Genomic DNA, 19,944 nt, shown 5'->3' with positions numbered 1-19,944 from the left:
AACCTCATGTGGGGCTTGATCCCAGGACCCTGGGATCATGACCTGAGTCAAAGGCAGAGGCTTTAACCCACTGAGTCACCTAGGCACCTCTATTTTTATAAAAAATTTTTTAAAAGATTTTATATATTTACTTATTTTTTTAAAAAGATTTTATTTATTTGAGAGAGAGAGAGAGAGAGACACCAAGAGAGAGCATGAGAGGGGAGAAGGTCAGAGGGAGAAGCAGATTCCCCATGGAGCTGGGAACCCAATGTGGGACTTGATCCCAGGACCCCAGGATCATGACCTGAGCCGAAGGCAGTCACTTAACCAACTGAGCCACCCAAGTACCCATATATTTATTTGAGAGAAAGAGAGAGAGAGAGTGAGCATGAGTGGGGCAAGGGGCAGAAAGAGATGCAGACTCCCCACTGAATGGGGAACCTGGTGAGGGTCTCAGTCCTGGGACTCTGGGATCATGACCTGAGCAGAAGGCAGATGCTTAACTGACTGAGCCACCCAGGCACCCCTGACTCCATTTTAGATTGGCTCTATCTGCTATTTTGCTGTTAGGCCCCATTTACTCATGTTTAATATTTTACCTTTGAATAAGCCAAAAAAGCTATACTCCTACTTCAAAGGGGATGCAAGGAAGTTGATCATTCTCTGAGTTTTGTCCTAGGCCCCAAACACCTGATCACACCTAAGCAGAGCCAGATCCCAAACACATTCCAGGACATTTGTTTTGAAGAAGCCTCGGCTGATACTGGCATCAATACCCCTACCTATTGCCATGATACCTATTGTTCACCGGACACTTGCCTTTGAATGGACCTCATCCTGGTCCCCTCAAGAGACATGTACTCTGGACCCCTTTCCAATATCAACCCCTAACCCCAACCAACCAAGGACAAGACTCATTTTCTTTTCCTTTTCAAGTCTCCCATACACTCCATTTGTTATTTTCTGTCACTCACACTACTCAGTAAACTCTGCTTTCACTTTTTCTGGCTTGCGTGTGATTTCTGTCCTTCGAGAAGCCAAGAACCCTCTTGGCGGGTCCCATGGGACCCTCTTCCGAGTCCTTGGACCAGCCTGCCTGCTTCACCTGCACCACCACTTGGTGAGGCTGAGACATAGTGGGAGATCACAAAAACTGTACAGAGTAAAACAGCACAGAGCAACACCAAACAGACGAGAGGTGTTTTAGAGTTTCAACCACTTGAGGCTGTCCAGTATAGCTTTGCTGATTGATTGCCCTATTGAGTGTGTGGTCCCTATACCTCTTTCCTGATTACCTCAGTCCTATCCTGATCACCAGATTCCTGTAGGGAATCTGAGAGATTTGGAGGCAGATATAGGAAAAAGCTAGGACCACAAGAAGCCGTAACATCCAATGAGCTTTACTGGGTTGACAAAGATTCTCTTCTTCACCAAACTCTACTCAGGCTCTCCTGAAATCCCCTGCCACTAGATCTTGACTTTTGGACTTCTCTGTATTGTCTAATTTTAGCAAGTCAGTTAGGCCAGAATTTCCCATCCTCTATATCTGATCATCCTTGATATCTACTCAGGTTCCTCATCCCTCAGGGGATATCCAATCATCTGGCCTGCCTTCAGCAAGAGTCCTGTTAGGTTGATTTAGGAATCCAGGAACCCCTCTTATCTCTGATGTTTCCCCTTAGTAATTTTCCATCCATCAACTTCCAACATGCCCCTTGGCTATAAATTCTCATTTGCCCATGGGATATTCGGAATTGAACCTGGTTCTATATTGAGGTCTCTTTTTCCATGCTGCAATAGTACTGAATAAAATGTTTTACCACCTTAAATCCACCACTGTTTTTCCTTTGACAGGGTGGCACTTGGACAGAGTTGCATGAGAGGGAAAGTCCCAGCCATGGGACTATCCAAAGGCTTATGGTTCAGGAGCCACCATTCAGAAGGGAGGAGAGCAAGGAAACCCCTGAGGCAGAACGGCATCTGGGAGGGAGCGTGCTCAGCAGAATGGAGTGGTCAGAGAGCTCTGACAGGCCACAGCAGCTCAGTGTCTTCTAATCACAAGTCTCTATTTTACCAATGTTCAGTAGATGCTGGGTGATGGTTTCACAGAGTATGTAAAGCAGGGAGGCTCTGAATAGCTAAAAATGTGCTTGTTTGGGCCATTTTGGATATGCACAAGTTTGAGTTTGAGTTTGGCTCTGGGCTTTTGAGTTAATGGGTTTTAGCCTATAGTGAAGAAATAAACCTAGGGGCCAATATACAGAGTCCAGCTTGTTAGCATAACAAATGTCCACCTCACACTACATGCCAAAATGCATTCCTGGAAGAGTAAAGATTGAAAAGTTTTAAAAATAATAAAATGTGGAAGAAAATTAGGAAAATACTTTTATACTCCAGAGTTTGTGAAGACTTCCATAGAAGCAAGCTAGGAAACCGAGAAACCAATTTTTAAAAGGTATAGATTCGTTGAGTTATGCAGAATTAAATATTTTATACAGATACGATATCATAAAGAGAGTTAAAGGAGCAAAATTACATTACCAATTCAGTAGATGCATACACATTTGATGACACTGATCAAAAACTGATAAAACATCTTCATAAAACCAGATTTTAAAAAGGGACTTCATTAACTTGATAAAGAACACAACCTTAAAAAAAAAAAAAGAACACAACCTAGCTTACCTAGGATTCTTGATAATCATTACTAACAAAGACAAAAATGCTTGATTTCTTTCCGACTTTATGACAATTTGAGAGGCCCTGCACAAACAAGAAGAAGAAAATTAAATGAGTTAATAAGAACTCATTTATTTATAATGAGTTAATAAGAACTCATATATAACATAAGAAAATGTTATTTATATGGAAAGTCAACATAACGGACTGACAAGTATTACAGGAGAGCAAGATTTCCACGTAAAGGGACCTACATCAATCGCCTTTCTCTGCAAGAGCAGTAATCGATAAAACAATGAAAAGGAAAACTAAAGACCTAATGAGAGGACAAAATGAATGGGAGATCCTAGGAACTGGTATAGGCTCAAAGTTCTTAGTATTGTGTCCTGTGTACGACATCGTGGAGAAGCGTATAAATGCAATTGATGAGTGTCCGGTTTTCTGACTCCGGAGCCGGGATGGGAGGCCCTAACCCTATATCCGCCGCTAGCCCTAATCACCTCGACCACCCCCTAGACCTTAGCACCCCAAGAATTTTCAACCAAGTCCCGCCCCTCGCACTGATCCCACCCTAAAGTCTGCCCTTCGGAAAACTCAACTAAGCCACGCCCCTAGGCGCTGTCTCGCCCCAGCTCCGCCCCACAAGCCTAAACAACGAAATCCCGCCACTGACCGGAGGCCCCTGGGAGCCCCGTCCAACCCCAAGTCCTGCGCTGATCCAGCCTCAGGCCCCAAACGCGTCTCTCTGCAAGAAGAAACTAGCATTTTTCTCGCACTCGCGGCTGCCAGCAACCTCCTCCCGTCATTGCCCCCCCCCCCGCCCCTGCCCCGCCCCCCTACCCCGCCCCTGCCCCGCCCCCTGACTAGCAATCCTTATAGCTCAGCTCACTAGGCCCCGCCCCTCACGTTGTGCGCGGCTCAGAAACCGGAAGCAGAAGTGCGCTCATGCGCGTGCGCGAGCTGGCGGCCATAGCTTCACGGGGCCACACTCGCATCTGGGCTAGTTTTTTGCCCTGGTTCACCGCGTCCTTCCGGACTCGGTCTGGCCAGCCCCAGGTCCGGCCTCCGGGAGGGGGAGAGGTCGGCACTGGGCGGACGGCCGCTCTGGCCGTGCCCCCTGCCTCAGCCGGAACCCAGCACCGGGGGCCCCCCCCTCTGCCGCGGCTGGTTCCAAACTCACTGAATCAGGAGCTGTGGGCTGCGTCTAGCAGCGGGGGTAAGTCGGCTGCAGGCTGAAGTTAGCGAACCACCTTCCTCTGTAGTCGGCCTTCCAAAGCATCCTCTGCTGTCTTTTCGGAAAGTAAAAGCATCCCTGTCATTCGGTCACTGGGACGAGCGCCTCCACCTCGTCTGTACGCTGGCCAGTGGATTTCGGCGTGTTCGGTGAGCGCGGGGTGACGTTTGCCTCCACTCCGTTCCCATCTCCCCTCCTGGTGCAGATCTTTCATCCGTGAATTTTACCTTGCCTGTGGGCATCAGTTTGATACATTTTATTCAGGTACATAAACGTGAACTGATTACTTAGTATCTCTGTAACCCCCTTCAACGTCGAATGCAGCTATAATTTTTAATCATTTATCCGTAGGTTATTTTGGATTTCACACCGAGAATGAGATCATGTGTCATTTGCAGCGTTTTCTCTTTTATTCCTGTACCTTGCTTTCCTATTTCTTTAGTGTGTTTGCTAGTGTCCATCAGTGGACAGTCAGTACTAGAATAGCATATAACTTGCATCCTTGCCTTGTTCCTGATCCCAGAGGGAATTATTCTATCATTTCAGCATTTAAATAGGATGTTTATGGGGCACCTGGAAGGCTCAGTTAGGTGTCCGACTTTTTTTTTTTTTTTTTTTAAAGAGAGAGTGAGGGAAGGGAGAGGGAGAATCTTAAGCAGACTCCCCACTGAGGGTAGGGGGAGCCCCACCCGGCCCCTGGGGCCAGATCTCACAGCCCTGAGTTCAAGACTTGAACCAAAATCAAGTCCCACAACCAACTGAGCTACCTAGGTGACCCCAGCAATAGTCTCTTGGTCTCAGCTCAGGTCTTGATCTCAGGGTGGTGAATTCAAGCTCTGCTAGGCTCCACACTGGGCACGAGCCTCCTTTAAAAAAAAAAAAAAAGATGTTTGCTGTAGGTGTTGTAGATAATTATTTTTTCCTAATTAAAGCTACTCTTCTCTAGTTCTAGTGGGTTAAATGATCAGCAATGGGTATGGATATAGATCGGTCACTATTCTGTATCTAAGGGGAAGAGTCACATGATCTTTTTCTATTAATGTGATGATTATATTAATTGAGGATTCATTTTTAACCACTTTCATTACTAGGAGGAAATGAATTCAGTTTATGATTATACTCTATCCAGTTCTTGACTGTACTAATACTTTTATATTATTTTGCATTCATATGTGTGAATGAGATCTTTCCTGTTCTTAAGATATTATTTATTTATTTATTTGACAGAGAGAGTGAGTGAGAGAGAGAGCATGAGTGGGGGATGGAGGAGTCAGATTGGGGAGAGGGAGAGGGAGAAGCAGACTCCCCACTGGGCAAGGAGCCCAATGGGGGACTCAGTCCCAGGACCTGAGATCATCTTCTGAGCCAAACCACCCAGGCTCCCTCCTGTTTTGTTTTGAGTTGTACTTTTTTTGGCTTGGAAACACTCAGGAAAACAGTATTTTCCACCCCTACAATGGAATTATGAATCCTTTACTTATTTGGTGAACTTGCCTGTGAAACAATTTGTAATTTATATTTCCTTTGTGAGCATTTTTTAAAGTACTGTTTTTGTTGTTGTTGTTGTTGTTGTTTCCTTTTAGGACTGGATGTAATTAAGGTTTTTTTTTTTAAGATTTTATTTATCTATTTGATAGAGATCACAAGCAGGCAGAGAGGCAGGCAGAGAGGGAGGGGGAAGCAGGCTCCCTGCTGAGCAGAGAGCCAGATGCAGGGCTCTATCCCAGGATTCTGGGATCATGACCTGAGCCAAAGGCAGAGGCTTTAACCCACTGAGCCACCCAGGTGACCCGGATGTAATTAAGTTTTGTATTTATTTTAGATCATTGCCAGAAAGTTGTATTTCTCTCTAGAATTTCATTCAGTATCTGTACATTTTCATATATATTCTGTTAACTTTTTTGTTGTATTCTTTCTTCAACATCTGTGATTATGATTCATTCATAACTCTTTATCTATGCTCTGTTAAGATTGCTAGAGCTTTGTTGATTTCATTAGTGTTCAAGGGCACATTGTTCATTTTTATGATTCTTTTAATTTTTTTTAAAATATTAATTTCATCCTACTTTCATTTCTCTAGACCTTTATGCTATTCTTTTTCCATCCTTTAAGTTAATGATTAGCCGACTCGTACTGGTTTTATTTTCTCTGGGAGTTGATGATATTCACATAAATTCGTGAATATATGTACCTCACTCAACTGTGGATTTCCAGTGTTATCTGAAACACTTCTTTTAATTTTCTGCTTCCCTGCCACAAAAGTATTCCTAACTGGCTAAAAATAAATGTGTGTGTGCCTCTTTATCCCTGTAACATGCTGCATTATTATGTGTCATATACCACACCTTTTACATCTTGTTCATTTACTGCCCCCCCTCATGATTATAACATCCGTGTCCTTCATGATTTTTCTGTGTTGTTCCGTGCTATATCCCCTGTGACTATATGTAGTGGGATTGGAGTAAATATTACCTAAGTAAATATGAAATAAAGGAGCAAGAGGTAAGGGCCTTAAGGGAAGCTTCCTTGACCAAAAAGGGAGCCTAGTCAAGAGGAGCTGGAAGATAAAACATTTATTTATTTTAAAGATTTTATTTATTTATTTCTCTCTCTCCGGAGAGAGAGAGAGAGACCAGAGGGAGAGCGACAAACAGGCTTTGCACTGAGCACAGAGCCTGATGCAGGGCTTGTTCCCACGACCCTGAGATGAATTCAAGAGTTGGACACTTAACCAACTGAGCCACCCAGGCGCCCCAAGATAAGACATGTAAATAGAATACTTCATCTGTCTACTTTCTGTAGTGCACAGCAGAATTCTAGGCTAGACTCTCATCATGTTAGTTATAACGGCCTCACTAACAGCTAAACTGTAGGGTATATGTTCAGAAATAGACTCATTGGGAGTTTAGGCTCTGAAGCCAGACAGGCCTGCATTCACACACGCGTCTGTGTGATACATCCTGTGTTACATACACCTTAGCAGCTTTCTGACTGGGTAACATTGAGTGTATGGTTAATTGATTCTCAGATTTCTCAGCTATAACCTGGTTGTAATAATACCTGATTTGCAGAGCTTCTCCAAAAGAAAAGCTCTTTGGAAGATCATTCTCACATCACAGTTGCTCAAATGGCACGTTATTAATTTAGTAAAGGATGTTGTGATTTTTATCGGTTTTAAAATGTACTACTGGGGGACGCCTGGGTGGCTCAGTCAGTTAAGTGGCTGCCTTCGGCTTGGGTCATGATACCAGGGTCCTGGGATTGAGCCCAGGACAGGCTCCCTACTCAGCTGGGACCCTGCTTCTCCCTCTGCCTCTGCCTGCCTGTGCTCTCTCTCTCTCTCTCTCTCTGACAAATAAATAAATAAAATCTTTAAAAAAAATGTCCTACTGGATCCACTGCATGGGAAAAACTGTTGTGTTTTTGTTATTTTAAATTTGTGTACTAGAGCTGCACATGCCACTGTCAGAGATGACATGTTACTAACTTCACTTCTGGTGTTTTGCTCTGCTCTTCTGTATTGTGTAGGCACAGTTTAGCAGGAGAGTCACAGCTTGGCAGTCTTCTCTGCCTCCTACATGTGGAGTTTAGTCCATTGGTGCTTTTTCGCAAAAATCAAGTTTCAGAGGCCCTGCAGCCCATGAAGGGGTCAGTGGTTGGGCTGAACAGTAATTCCTGTTAGCCTGCCAGTGGTGCAGAAGTAAGAAATACTGGGAGTGGAGCCATCAGAAGTCACAGCTATAAGTGCTTTTTGGGATTTGACACAGTGTGTATTTTATGGTGGCAGGCATTGTCTGCTCTTTTTTGTTTTCCATTATCATGGGAAAACTGACAGCTCAACTTTTTTAGATTTCAGTTAACTTAGAACATGGGACTTTTAGCCATTTTTAACCTTTTTAAATTAGCAGGGACCCCAGCAATTTTTTTTTTTTTTTTTAAGCTCTGGTGGAGGTAAGATTACTCCACCTCCTTAAAAGATCAGTGTGTATTTGGTTGGGTGTCTTGGGCATATGCTTTATACGTGTGTGTGTGTGTTTTGAGGGAAGCGGCCCCTCATAATGGATGTGCTGTAGCATCCAGGCTCATGAGTTGTGGAAATTGTGGGGAGACCTGGATTCTCGTGTTTTCTTTCTCCTGCTTTAGCTCTAACCTCTCAGTTCTCTGACTTTTTTCATGAAGGGAACATGGAAGAAGAAAGAAGAGCTGCTGAGTTACAGAAAAATATGACACAGGTAGGTAGAAGCTAATGATTCTCCAAAAGCATTTTCCATCCCACCAAGTCCTTGACCTCCTAATTGTTTAAAGCAGTGGTCAGCAATCTATTTCTCTATGGGGCCACATTGTAAGTATCTTAGGCATTGAAGGTTCTAGAGTTTCTATTGCGATTAAACCGTGAATTTAGTTTGAAAGCAGCCACAGGCAGTACATAAACAAATGTTTTATTGTGTTCCAATAAAACTTTACTTACACAAGCAAGTAGTAGGCTGGATTTAGCCCATATGCTGTAGTTCGCTGACCCCTGGCCTAGAGTACAAGCCAGCTGTGGGCCTGAGTTGCAAGTTGTATTTTTGCAAGGCTCCTGGGCCTTAGGTTTGTGGGAAGAAAAAAAAAGGGGGAAGGGGAATGCTCCCTGTTCCTCAGTGGGGTTTTTTTTTTTTTTTTTTAAAGATTTTTTTTATTTACTTGACAGAGATCACAAGTAGGCAGAGAGGCAGGCAGAGAGAGAGGAGGAAGCAGGCTTCCTGCTGAGCAGAGAGCCCGATGCGGGGCTCGATCCCAGGACCCTGGGATCATGACCTGAGCCGAAGGCAGAGGCTTTAACCCACTGAGCCACCCAGACGCCCCCCTCAGTGTATTTTTATGCATTTAAATCTCAATTGAATTTGGCACAGTCTTTTATGTTGTGCTGATTGCTGTGGTGGGAAAGAAGGAAGCAGGTGAAATTGTTTGTGTCAGTGTGGAAATTATTTCATCTCTAGAGCATTTCTGTCATTTCTGCTATTGGCTCTGGACTGTCTTGGATCATTATAAGACTGGAATTGGTCACCATCAAATCGTGTGAGAGACAAATTTGGTGTTTTAGAAGTGTGGTTAGATCCATGAGACAGGATGGGGTCAGTTAGGGAGGGTGTAATGAATAGAAAGAGAAAGATCTGGTGTCTGAACTCTAGGGTAGATGTTGGGAGACCATAAAATCTTCAGAACTTCCTATGAATTGATTCTTAGTTCCCTAATGTTAGCAACCTCATCAATCTTCTTGCACACGTGGGGAGAGTAGGCACCTTTCTGAAAGGAATATATTTGGGATGTTTTAGGACTCCGTGGTCTTTGAGGATGTGGCTGTGGACTTCACCCAGGAGGAGTGGGCTCTGCTGGATCTGGCTCAGAGGAGCCTCTACAGAGATGTGATGCTGGAAAACTTTCAGAACCTGGCCTCACTAGGTAAGAATGGCAACATTCCTTCATTTAGTTGTTTAGAAGATAATTTCACTAATTGATCTTGTTCCAGGATTTAGGCTGAGGAATTGGAACGAATTGGTAAATTAGACCGACACTGTCACAGGCCTCAAAGAACTTAGAGCCTAATGGCTTCACCATGACAATAAACGTGTATAGTGAACTGCCTTTTTCTTTTTCTTTTCTTTTTTAAAGATTTTATTTACTTATTTGTCAGAGAGAGAGAAAGAGCAAGTGAACACAAGCAGGGAGAGCAGCAGGCTCCCTGCTGAGCTGGGAGCCAGATGTGGGACTCGATCTCAGGACCCTGGGATCATGACCTGAGCCGAAGGTGGATGCCTGACTGACTGAGCCACCCAGGCGTCCCTGTCTTTTTATTTTTCTTGTGGCTAAAAGTCTTGAGGCTTATTAACTGTTAGAAGTGCGGGCACAGACTTCAGCGGTCACTTTGGGCCCTAGGGAGGTTTGTGGTTTGGGTCCTTATGAGAATTTTACTGACATCAATGCTCTTTACTCAGAAAGATACCTGTAAACAAGAGGGGTTATTAGTGCAGAGAGAGAGGACACATGACATGGGGAGCTGTGGTATGTTTCAGAATGAAGGTGTTAAAAAGTACATATTGTTGGGTTTGTACTTTGGGTGAGTGCTTTGGAGATGGGTCTTGGAAGCAGGCTGTATTGGCTTCCTAGGCCTTTCATAACAAAGTACCCCAAACTGTGGCTAAAAACAGCAGAAACTTATTCTTTCACATTTCTGGAGACTGGAAGTACAGAATGTGGGGGTCAGTAGGGCCATGCTCCTTTTGAAGGCTCTATGGCAGAAGTCTCCTGGTCTCTCCCTAGCTTCTGGTGGTTGCCAGCAATTGTTGGCATTTCTTGGTTTGCAGCGATATCTTTTTCTTTCTTTCTTTCTTTTTTTTTTTTTAAGATTTTCTTTTCAGGTGATCTCTACACCCAACATGGGGCTGGAACCCACCATCCTGAGATCAGGAGTTGCATGCTCTACGGAATGAGCCAGCCAGGCGCCCCGTGCAGCTGGATCATTCTAATCTCTGCCTTTATCTTCACATGGCCCTCTTCCCTCTGTCTCTATGCCCCTCCTTTAAAGGACACTGCTCAGTGGATTTAAGACCGACCTAATCCAGTATAACTCCATCTTTACTTGCTTATAGCTACGTATTTCCAGATAAGATACATTAGTTCCAAATAAAATAACATTCTGAGGTTTCAAGAAGGGACAGGCTATTTTATTTTGATACACTTACTTTTTTTAGAGCAGTTGTAGATTCAGAGCAGAAGTGAGTGGTAGATACAGGGACTTCTCCTGTACAGCCTGCTCCCATCCAGGTACAGCCTCTTCCACTACCCACATCTCCTGCCAGAGTGGCACACTTGTTACAGTTGATGAGCCTGAGCTGACACATCATTGTCATCGCCCTGAGTCCATCATTCAACACAGAAACATTCTGTGCTTTGGACAAAGACGTAATGGCACATATTCATCGTTAGAGTATCATACAGAGTACTTTGACGGTCCTAAAAGTCCTCTTTGCCTTGTCAGTTCATCTCCTTCCCCACTAACCTGTGGCAACCCCCAATCTTTTTACTCTTCCCACAGTTTTGGCTTTTTTTAGAATATCTTGTGGTTGGAATCATACAGTATATAGATTTTTTTCCAGTGGCTTCTTTCACTTAGTAATGTGCATTTATGCTTCTTTCGTGTCTTTTCATGGCTTGATAATTCTTTTCTTTCTAGTTCTGAATAATATTTTATTGTCTGGGTGTAACACGGTTTTATTCATTCACCCGCTGAAGGACATTTTAATCGTTTCTAAGTTTGGGCAGCTGTGAATAAAGCTGCAGTCAACATGCATGTGCAGGTTTTTGTATGGATGTGTTTTCAGCTCCTTTGGGTAAATTCCAAGGAGTGTGATTGCTGATCATATGGTAAGATTAGTTTTGTAAGAAGCTGCCGGACTGTCTGCACAAGTGCTGGACCATCTCGCATTCCCCGCGGCAGTGAGTGAGAGCCGCTGTTCACAGCCTTGCTGGCATTTGTTGTCGGTGTTCTGGATTTTAGCTGTTCTCATAGGTGATCTAAGGTGTGGCAGTTTCTCATTGTTTTAATTTGTATTTTCCTGATGACATGTTCGGATATCTTTTCATATGATGTTTTCTTTGAGGAGTTTCAAAGTTTTGCATTTTATATTTAGCTCTTTGATCCATTTTGAGTTTTTTTTTTTTTTAAGATTTTATTTATATGTCAGAGAGAGCACGTGTGCAAGCAGGGGGTGCGGCAGGTAGAGGGAGAACAGGCTCCCTGCTGAGCGAGGAACCCGATATGGGGCTCGATCCCAAGACCCCGGGATCATGACCTGAGCCACCCAGCTGTCCCCATTTTGAGTTGATTTTGTGAAGAATGTAAAAGTCTGTGTCTAGATTCATTTTCTTGCATGTTGATGGCTTGTTTCCGTCTCTGTTGGAAAGACTATCTTTTCCACATACTGCCTTTACTCCTTTGTCAAATATCAGCTGACCATATGTAGGTCTGTTTCTGCCTCTCTGTTCTGTTTCATGGCTCTGTTTGGCCATAAATTTTCAAGGGACACTGCTCAACCCAGTCCACAGGTGGTCACTTTAGGTTGGATGCTGCCCAAAGAGGTAGACATTTTATTATTAAGTATTTTGTCGGGTGCCCAGTGACTGGGTGAGTCATCCTTAGATTAAATTATGTAGTGGCCCAATTTGTTTAATTTTATCATGGTCTAGGGGCGCCTGGGTGGCCTAGCAGTTAAGCATCTGTCTTCAGCTCAGGTCATGATCCCGGGGTCCTGGGATCAAGCCCCACACTGGGCTCCCTGCTCAGCGGGAAGCCCGCTTCTCCCTCTCCCACTCCAACTGCTTGTGTTCCCTCTCTCGCTGTATCTCTGTCAAATAAATAAAATCTTAAAAAAAAAAATTATCATGTTCAGAGTAATCTTGTTTAAGGTTGGTATTCTGTGAGATTACTAACGTGCAACAGGAGAACAAAATGGCCTGGCTGTATCACATGAGCTTCTAATATTAAAGTTTAGATAATGAATGTCACATCAGTTCTAGAAATCAGAGGCTGTGTCATTGTCTTTGTCATTGTCTACTCCCCCCTCCGCCACTGGTTTAAAAAAAACTTTTGACATTTTGTAGAAATTCAGTTCACTCTTTCCCATTGTTACAGTATCAGGAGAGCAAAATTTTGACCCCGTCTCATGGAAATGTTTATGGATCATCATTGTTTTCCCTCATGATAAGCCTTTCTGCATTAACAGGATATCCACTACACACACCATATCTGATCTCCCAGTGGAAACAAGAGGAGGACCTGGAGACAGTGGAAGGAGGACCTGTCCAGAGGGAGCACCAGGAAGGCAAGGGTCCTTGGGAAAAACTGTCCTGGTTGGGGGAATATTAGGTTTGGAAAAATCAAATAAAAGCAAAGCAAAACTTTGTTTTGTTTGAGGAGTCTGATCTCCCAGCCATCTTGGATTACTATTTTGACTTTTATCGGTATTCTCACCCTTCCCTTGTTCCTGAAATATTGTCCGTATTTCTTCTTGTAAGTTAGTATTTGGTCATATGCACTTTAAGAGGGAACTGGTTCCTTTTTATTTTGTTTTCCTTTTTAAGTTTTATTTATTGAAGCAATCTCTATACCCCACGTGGGGTTCAAGCTCATGGCCCCAAGATCAAGAGTTGCATGCTCTTCCAATTGAGCCAGCCAAGTCCCCCTTGTTTTCCTAATAGTACCTTATTTGTGTTACTATCAGTCTCAGTCTCCATGGAATAATTTCTTGCTTACCGTTTTGACCCTTCTGCGTATTACCAAAGTCTTGACACAGCCACATTGCCAGAAGTCCCTTGCTTATAGGTGCCTGTACTTTTTTGTTTCAGGTTTTGAGAGTCAGTTTAAAACCAGTGAATCAGTAGCTCCACAAGATATTTATGGGCAAGAAATATCCAATGAACAGAAAATAGTGAGATTCAAAAGGAATGATTCTCACTCATCAATTTTACACAAAAACTGGGAATACCAGGGTATTTGTCATCAGAACAAAAACCATGAGAGACATTTGAGGTGAGTGCCATTCATAAAAGAAAAACTAATGCCTCAGGAGAGAATCTTAAAATGTCATAAAACTTAAAAAATGTTTATCTAGAATTTGTTCCAACATTGTGATTTCATAAAGAATTTTTTCAAGATTTTTTTTTTCCCAAAAAAGACATTGCGATCTTCAGTGTTTGACACAGAGTTCAGTTGTAAGCAATTATCAGAAAAATTGTATGTCAAGAAAACCTCAGTGATAATATTGGGTATTGTAGACCCTTCTGTGAGAACTTTGAACTTGTAACTTGACAGGGCAGAAAATGTACCTAGTCACTGAAAATGATAAAAGTTTATTTATTACTAATAATGTGCTTTTATTTTTAAAAGAAGTCCAGTTGCAAAGAACATCTATGAATGCAATGAAGAGAATCGATGTGGACAAGCCTTGGGCGAAATTTCACATCTGAATGTACTCAAGAGAACTACTGAAGTAAAGTCCTATGAATGCCATGAGTGTAAAAAGGCCTTCACAGATCATTTGTCCCTTAAGAATCACATCAGGTCTCACACTGGAAGCAAACCCTATCGATGTAAAGAATGTGGGAAAGCTTTCCATTTTCTTGCTTGTTTTAAGAAGCATGTGAAAAATCCCACCGAAGGGAAACCCTATGAATGTAAAGAATGTACAAAAGCCTTCCGTTGTTCTTCCTTCTTTAGGGTACATATGAAGATTCACACTGGAAAGATGAACTTCGAATGTAAGGAATGTGGAAAAACCTTTAGCTGTTCTTCGTCCCTGACGGAACACAAAAGGATTCACAGTGGAGATAAGCCTTATGAGTGTAGGGAATGTGGGAAGGCGTTTAGTTGTTCCTCCTCACTCTCCAAACATAAAAGGATTCACAGCGGAGACAGGCCATATGAATGTAAGGAATGTGGGAAGGCCTTTAGTTCTTCCTCTCACCTCATAATACATATACGAATTCACACCGGAGAGAAGCCTTACGAGTGTAAAGAGTGTGGGAAGGCCTTCAGTGAATCCTCAAAACTCACTGTACATGTCAGGACACACACAGGTGAGAAACCCTATAAATGTAAGGAATGTGGGAAAGCCTACAACTGTCCCTCCTCCTTAAGTATCCATATGAGAAAACACACTGGAGAGAAACCCTATGAATGTCTGGAATGTGGAAAAGCCTTCTATCTTCCCACTTCCCTTAATACACACGTGAAAAATCAAAGTAGGGAGAAACCCTATGAATGTAAGGAATGTGGAAAAGCCTTTAGTTGTCCCTCATCCTTCAGAGCACACGTGAGAGATCACACTGGGAAGATACAATATGAATGTAAGGAATGTGGGAAGGCTTTCAGCCGTTCCTCGTCCCTCACTGAACACTTAAGAACTCACACTGGAGAGAAGCCTTACGAGTGTAAAGAATGTGGGAAAGCCTTTATTAGTTCTTCCCACCTGACGGTTCATATACGAACTCACACTGGAGAGAAACCTTATGAATGTAAGAAATGTGGCAAAGCCTTTATTTACCCCTCAGCTCTGAGGATCCACATGAGAACACACACTGGGGAGAAACCGTATGAATGTAAGGAATGTGGGAAAGCCTTTCGCCATTCTTCATACCTTACTGTCCATGCAAGGATGCACACGGGTGAGAAACCCTTCGAATGTCTGGAATGTGGGAAGGCCTTCAGTTGTCCCTCATCCTTTCGAAGACATGTAAGAAGCCACACTGGAGAGAAACCATATGAATGTAAGGAATGTGGGAAAGCCTTTGTGTGTCCTGCCTACTTTCGAAGACATGTGAAAACTCATACTAGGGAAAATGTGTAAATGGTAAGAAATGTGGGAATGTCTGCAAGGCGTTTTCCCCTCGTAGCACAGCTGGAACGTGGTGGAGATGCACCGTGAATGTAAGAAAGCAAAAAAGTGTTGCTTATCTGTTTGACGACTTGAGAACTCATAGCTGAGAGAGACCCGTGTCCGTATGCCCTGTGGGAATGCCTTTGTGAATGTCACTTCTGGTGTATAAGAAAATTCACAAGAGAAGCACAGATCAGGACCTCACTTGTAAAGTGGACTGCTGGCTCATTGATAGTCAGTTTCTGTTTTTTGATATAAATTATTTCAGGTGATAAATTTTCCTCTAATACCTTTTTAGCTCTAACCACATTTTATTACAGGTACCTTTATTTCAGCCGAGATGTAAATGTTCTTTATGTTACAGAATCTTTTGGACCCACAGGGGGTTTAAGGTGTTTTTCATCAGGCAGGGGTGTTTTTTTTTTAAATTAGTATCTAATTAATGCTCATTGTTCCCCAGGTGTGCAGTCATAATGGTATCAACGCTTTGGTATTTGTAATTTCTTTTGTGATTTTTTTTTTCTTGTAATTGGTAATTTCATTTTGATCTAGTATGGGAGATTACTGGAAATTGCCTACCCAATATATATTTTTTTTTTATGTAAAAGAACCTAAAGTTTTTGAGATTATCACTTTTTACTGTTAAAACCTTTTCCTGTCTAAGAAGTCATTTCAACAGAAATTAGTAAGTGCAAAGATCTCGAAAGAGAGTCATATCTAATACGTTGTTTTTGTATTTTGTTCTTTGTCCTCGTTAGTGGCTGGGAATTGGACCCAGTGTTTTGAGTTTAAAAACGGACCTTGTGACAAGAAAGCTAGAAGTAAAGTTGGTTGAGCTGGCTTGTGTATGTTAGTTTGGACATGGTTGGGACTCCATTTCTCAGAATCATTTCTTATCCAGTCCCAGGTTAGGGTTGTCTGAAACAGAGTTTGCATGAGAATTGGAAGGCAGCGGGAAGAAGCTATTATCCTTCATTTAGTGGGGCCACAGGATGGAGACACACATAGGGGCCTGGTGGGCTTCTGTGTCCAGCTCATTTTCACCAGTCAGTACTGGCTTGAAACAGAACATTAAATGCTTTAACCTCGTAATGTCAGAGGCAGCAGCTCCGTAGACCTCTCCATCAGTTCCCCCGTTACGGTCATACACAGCTTCTTAGGTTCTCTGGCAAGTTCCGGCATTGTCATTTTGCTGATAGGACAGCCCCTCTGGAACGTCAGCTGGCTCTGTAGAGGGGCCCGAGTTCAGAGCAGGATTGTTAATATGTGTCGTGCAAGCCCATCACGTCACTTTGCTGCAGGGCACAGACATCTCTGCTAGTCCTCTGGTATCTCAAGCAAGAAGGGCTGTGGACGGTAAGGAAAATTAGGTACCAGGACATCATCCTGTTTTCGTGGAGGAAGGTTTACATTTGACACCTTCCAACAGATTTTTCTGCTCTTTTATTTGAGAAAGATGAAAACTAATTGGTTTGTGCTTCTTCAGTACATCTAGCTGCACTTTCCCCTTCCCGTCATATTTCCCCTTTATCCCTTATCATTTTCTGTTGTTTCAGTAAAGCAAAAATACACTAATATGCACATCTGCTAATCTTCAGTGTACAGCTTGATGAAATTGTACTTACGTACACACCCCGATAAACAGAGGTTCTCAGGATTCAAGAAAGCTTATTTATCTGCCTTCTCAATAATTGTCCCACAGAGGAAACCACAGTTAGACTTTTATTCAGTTTATTAGGTTTGTTTCTTCTTGATCCTCTTGGTCTTTATCTGAGTGCTTAAACACAATACTTAAAATTATGTGTTCAGCTTCTTTTCTCAGCATGATGTCTGGTTTGTCTTTTAATTGCTCTTTTTTTAATACTTAAATTTAAAAAAATTTTTTAATAAACATATAATGTATTATTAGCCCCAGGGGTACAGGTCTGTGAATCACCAGGTTTACACACTTCACAGCACTCACCATAGCACATACCCTCCCCAATGTCCATAATCCCACCACCCTCTCCCTACCCCCCTCACCCCGGCAACCCTCAGTCTACCCTGTGAGATTAAGAGTCTCTTATGGTTTGTCTCCCTCTCTTCCTACCCCCAAAACCCCCCACGTTGCATCTCCACTTTCTCGTATCAGGGAGATCATATGATAGTTGTCTTTCTCCTTAATTGCTCTTTTTGCTGGCTTACACTTACTTCTCTTGGTGTATGTTTTGTTTGTAGGAATGAGATCCCTGGCTCATAGGGTAGGCTGTAGCTTTAGTTTCAATAGGTATTCCCGTTTTTCGAAAAGGTGGCTTCCATCTCTCATCCTAAAAGCAATGCATGCAAATTCCAGTGGTTCCACCTAGTTGGACAGCCCTTTCTAATCTTAGGCATCCAGCAGAGGACGTGGTAATATCCTGCTTTGGTTTTAGTTTGCAGTTACCTGACACGTAGTGATGGTAAATACTTTTTATGTGCTTATTGGCTATTTGGATGTCTTTAAAAAAATTTTTTTTTTTAAAGATTTTATTTATTCAATAGAGAGAAAGCACAGGCAGTGGGGAGGGGCAGAGGGAGAAGGAGTAGCAGGATTCCCGCTGAGCGGGGATTCCCCAGGCGGGGCTCCATCCCAGGACTCTGAAGTTGTGACCTGAGCCAAAGGCAGTGGCTTAACTGACTGAGCCACCCAGGCGCCCCTGTTTGGTATCTTTTATGAGGGCACCCTGTTGAAGCATTTCATTCATTTTTGGTTCTTATTTTATGTGAAGGGTTTCCTTCTACTTACTTGTCCTTTATTGTATGTATGTGTATTTCTGTGTCTAGTTACATACACATACATTTATAAAACCATGTGTTATATATCATATATATTCATAACTTATGTATATTATATATATATATACATTGCAGATTACTTTTCCCTGTCTCTGGCTTGTCTTTTCACTCTTCTCATTGTTGCGAGTTATAAAGGGAATTTATTGGTTTGATTTTTGAGAAGTCCTTGGGTACAACTAGTTTCAGGGATGGCTGGGATCCTGGGGTTGAAAAGCTCTTACCTGGATGAATTCTGTGTCCGTGTCTTGGCTGTGCATCTTCTTGCATTTAGCTGTTCTTCGTGGCAGGCTCTTTCTGTTGTGGGTCCCAGAAGATCCAGGCTGCTTTTTCTGCAGGTTGAAGTCTCAGGGAGAAAAGAGCAACTCCAATGTGATCATTATAATAGAATCTGATTGGCTCACTTGTTACCGAATCACTGTGGCCAGGGGAATGTAATACTCTGATTTGTTCAGGTCTGGCTCGAGTGCTCATCCCCAAACCAGAGTAGAGTTTGCACCGACCCAATCAGAGTCCTGACCATTGTGATGTATGGCGAGGGGAGGAGGCAGCAGTAGGCAAGTGGGGTAATACTGTCAGCTAGCATGTTGTGCTTAGTGGGGTCTTAGCAATAGGAGGGAACTGAAGTCTGGTAACTCAGCAGGCCCTGAGAAAGGTCAGATGCCATCTCAGTGTATCTTTAGAATGCTAAAGATGGCTTCTCAACCTTTATGTTGCTTTGTGGTACATTTAGAAATCTGGTTGTGAGAGACTTAACAGCATTTTTTAAAAAATTATTTATTTATTTGATAGAGATCACAAGTAGGCAGAGAGGCAGGCCGAGAAAGAGGAAGGGAAGCAGGAGCAGAGAGCCCAATGCGGGGCTTGATCCCAGGACCCTGGGATCATGACCTGAGCGGGAGGCAGAGGCTTTAACCCACTGAGCCACCCAGGCGCCCCTAGCATTTTTATTCTTTAAGATTGTCTTGCCTTCTCTATTCCTCATTTGTTTCTATGTTATTTTTAGAATTTCCTCATCAGTTTTCACAGATATGCTGAGAGTATGCTGGGAATTGCATTGACTTGATGCCATAACCTGAATGAAATTGACATCTTTACAATATTGAGTCTTCCAATTAAATGTATTGTAATCATCCTTTTACCTGGGTTGTCTTTAATTTATCTTAACAGTGTTTTTTAGCTTAATTGTAGAGGTCTTGAATCTCTTTAATTTATTTCTAGGTATGTGGTATGTTTTGCTTTGTAAATATTTTTATTTATTTCCTTTTTGATTTTTCAGCTAGCATGAATTACAGTTTCTTTTTGTACATTGATCTTTTTATCCAATGACATTTATAAATTAAATTATTATTACTTGAATTATATTCAAATAGTTTGTGGATTATTTTGGATTTTCTGTGTACAATTCTGTCGATAACAAAAGAAAGTCTTACTTGATTTCTAAATTTTATCTTTTATTTTTTTTACCTCACTCGTTTACAGTGATGAATAGAAATGATGAATATGAACATCTTTACCGTGTTCCTGATCTTAGGGGAAAATGTTCCATATTTCATAAATATAATAATAGCTGCAAGTTTTTCATAGATTACTTTTAATAATGAAAAGAATTGTTTTATTCCCATTTGCCAAGTTTTTTTTTATTGTGAGTGAATATTTTATCCAGTGCCTTCTCTGTGTGTGTCATTGTCTTAAAAAATCCTTCAGTTTGTTAATGTGAATAACTACATTTCTTGATTTTTAGATGATAAAACTTGTCTTCCTGGAATAAACTACACTTGGACATGGTAGATATTGGCTTATTAGCCTTCTCATTTTGCTAGA

At 42.2% G+C, this 19,944-nt stretch overlaps 1 protein-coding gene across 4 annotated transcripts; it reads left to right on the top strand.

Annotated features, from left to right (window-relative positions):
- The first annotated feature begins 3,620 nt into the window (after positions 1 to 3,620).
- On the top strand, positions 3,621 to 15,724 carry LOC116883030 (zinc finger protein 699). Of its 4 annotated transcripts, none has more exons than XM_032883889.1 (6): positions 3,621 to 4,044; positions 8,075 to 8,127; positions 9,211 to 9,337; positions 12,658 to 12,756; positions 13,280 to 13,463; positions 13,821 to 15,724. In XM_032883889.1, the coding sequence occupies exons 2-6, from the start codon at positions 8,080 to 8,082 to the stop codon at positions 15,277 to 15,279; spliced, it is 1,917 nt and encodes a 638-aa protein (XP_032739780.1). In that variant the 5' UTR covers positions 3,621 to 4,044; positions 8,075 to 8,079; the 3' UTR covers positions 15,280 to 15,724. The 4 variants fall into 4 exon arrangements, with proteins under 4 accessions (XP_032739780.1, XP_032739777.1, XP_032739778.1 ...); XM_032883886.1 differs by having other exon boundaries at positions 8,039 to 8,127; XM_032883887.1 differs by having other exon boundaries at positions 3,621 to 4,159.
- Positions 15,725 to 19,944: the final 4,220 nt, after the last annotated feature.

This window comes from Lontra canadensis, unplaced genomic scaffold (genome assembly GCF_010015895.1).
Source record: "Lontra canadensis isolate GAN:19392208 unplaced genomic scaffold, GSC_riverotter_1.0 scaffold88, whole genome shotgun sequence".
NCBI classification, from domain to species: domain Eukaryota; kingdom Metazoa; phylum Chordata; class Mammalia; order Carnivora; family Mustelidae; genus Lontra; species Lontra canadensis.
This window is presented reverse-complemented; position numbering and strand designations above follow the sequence as displayed.

Bases quoted from the DNA above. Each gene is read 5' to 3' on its own strand.
- LOC116883030 (XM_032883889.1), top strand. From the start codon at position 8,080: ATGGAAGAAGAAAGAAGAGCTGCTGAGTTACAGAAAAATATGACACAG. The intron at 8,128-9,210 runs GTAGGTAGAAGC...GGGATGTTTTAG, and splicing joins TACAGAAAAATATGACACAG to GACTCCGTGGTCTTTGAGGA. The intron at 9,338-12,657 runs GTAAGAATGGCA...CTGCATTAACAG, and splicing joins TCAGAACCTGGCCTCACTAG to GATATCCACTACACACACCA.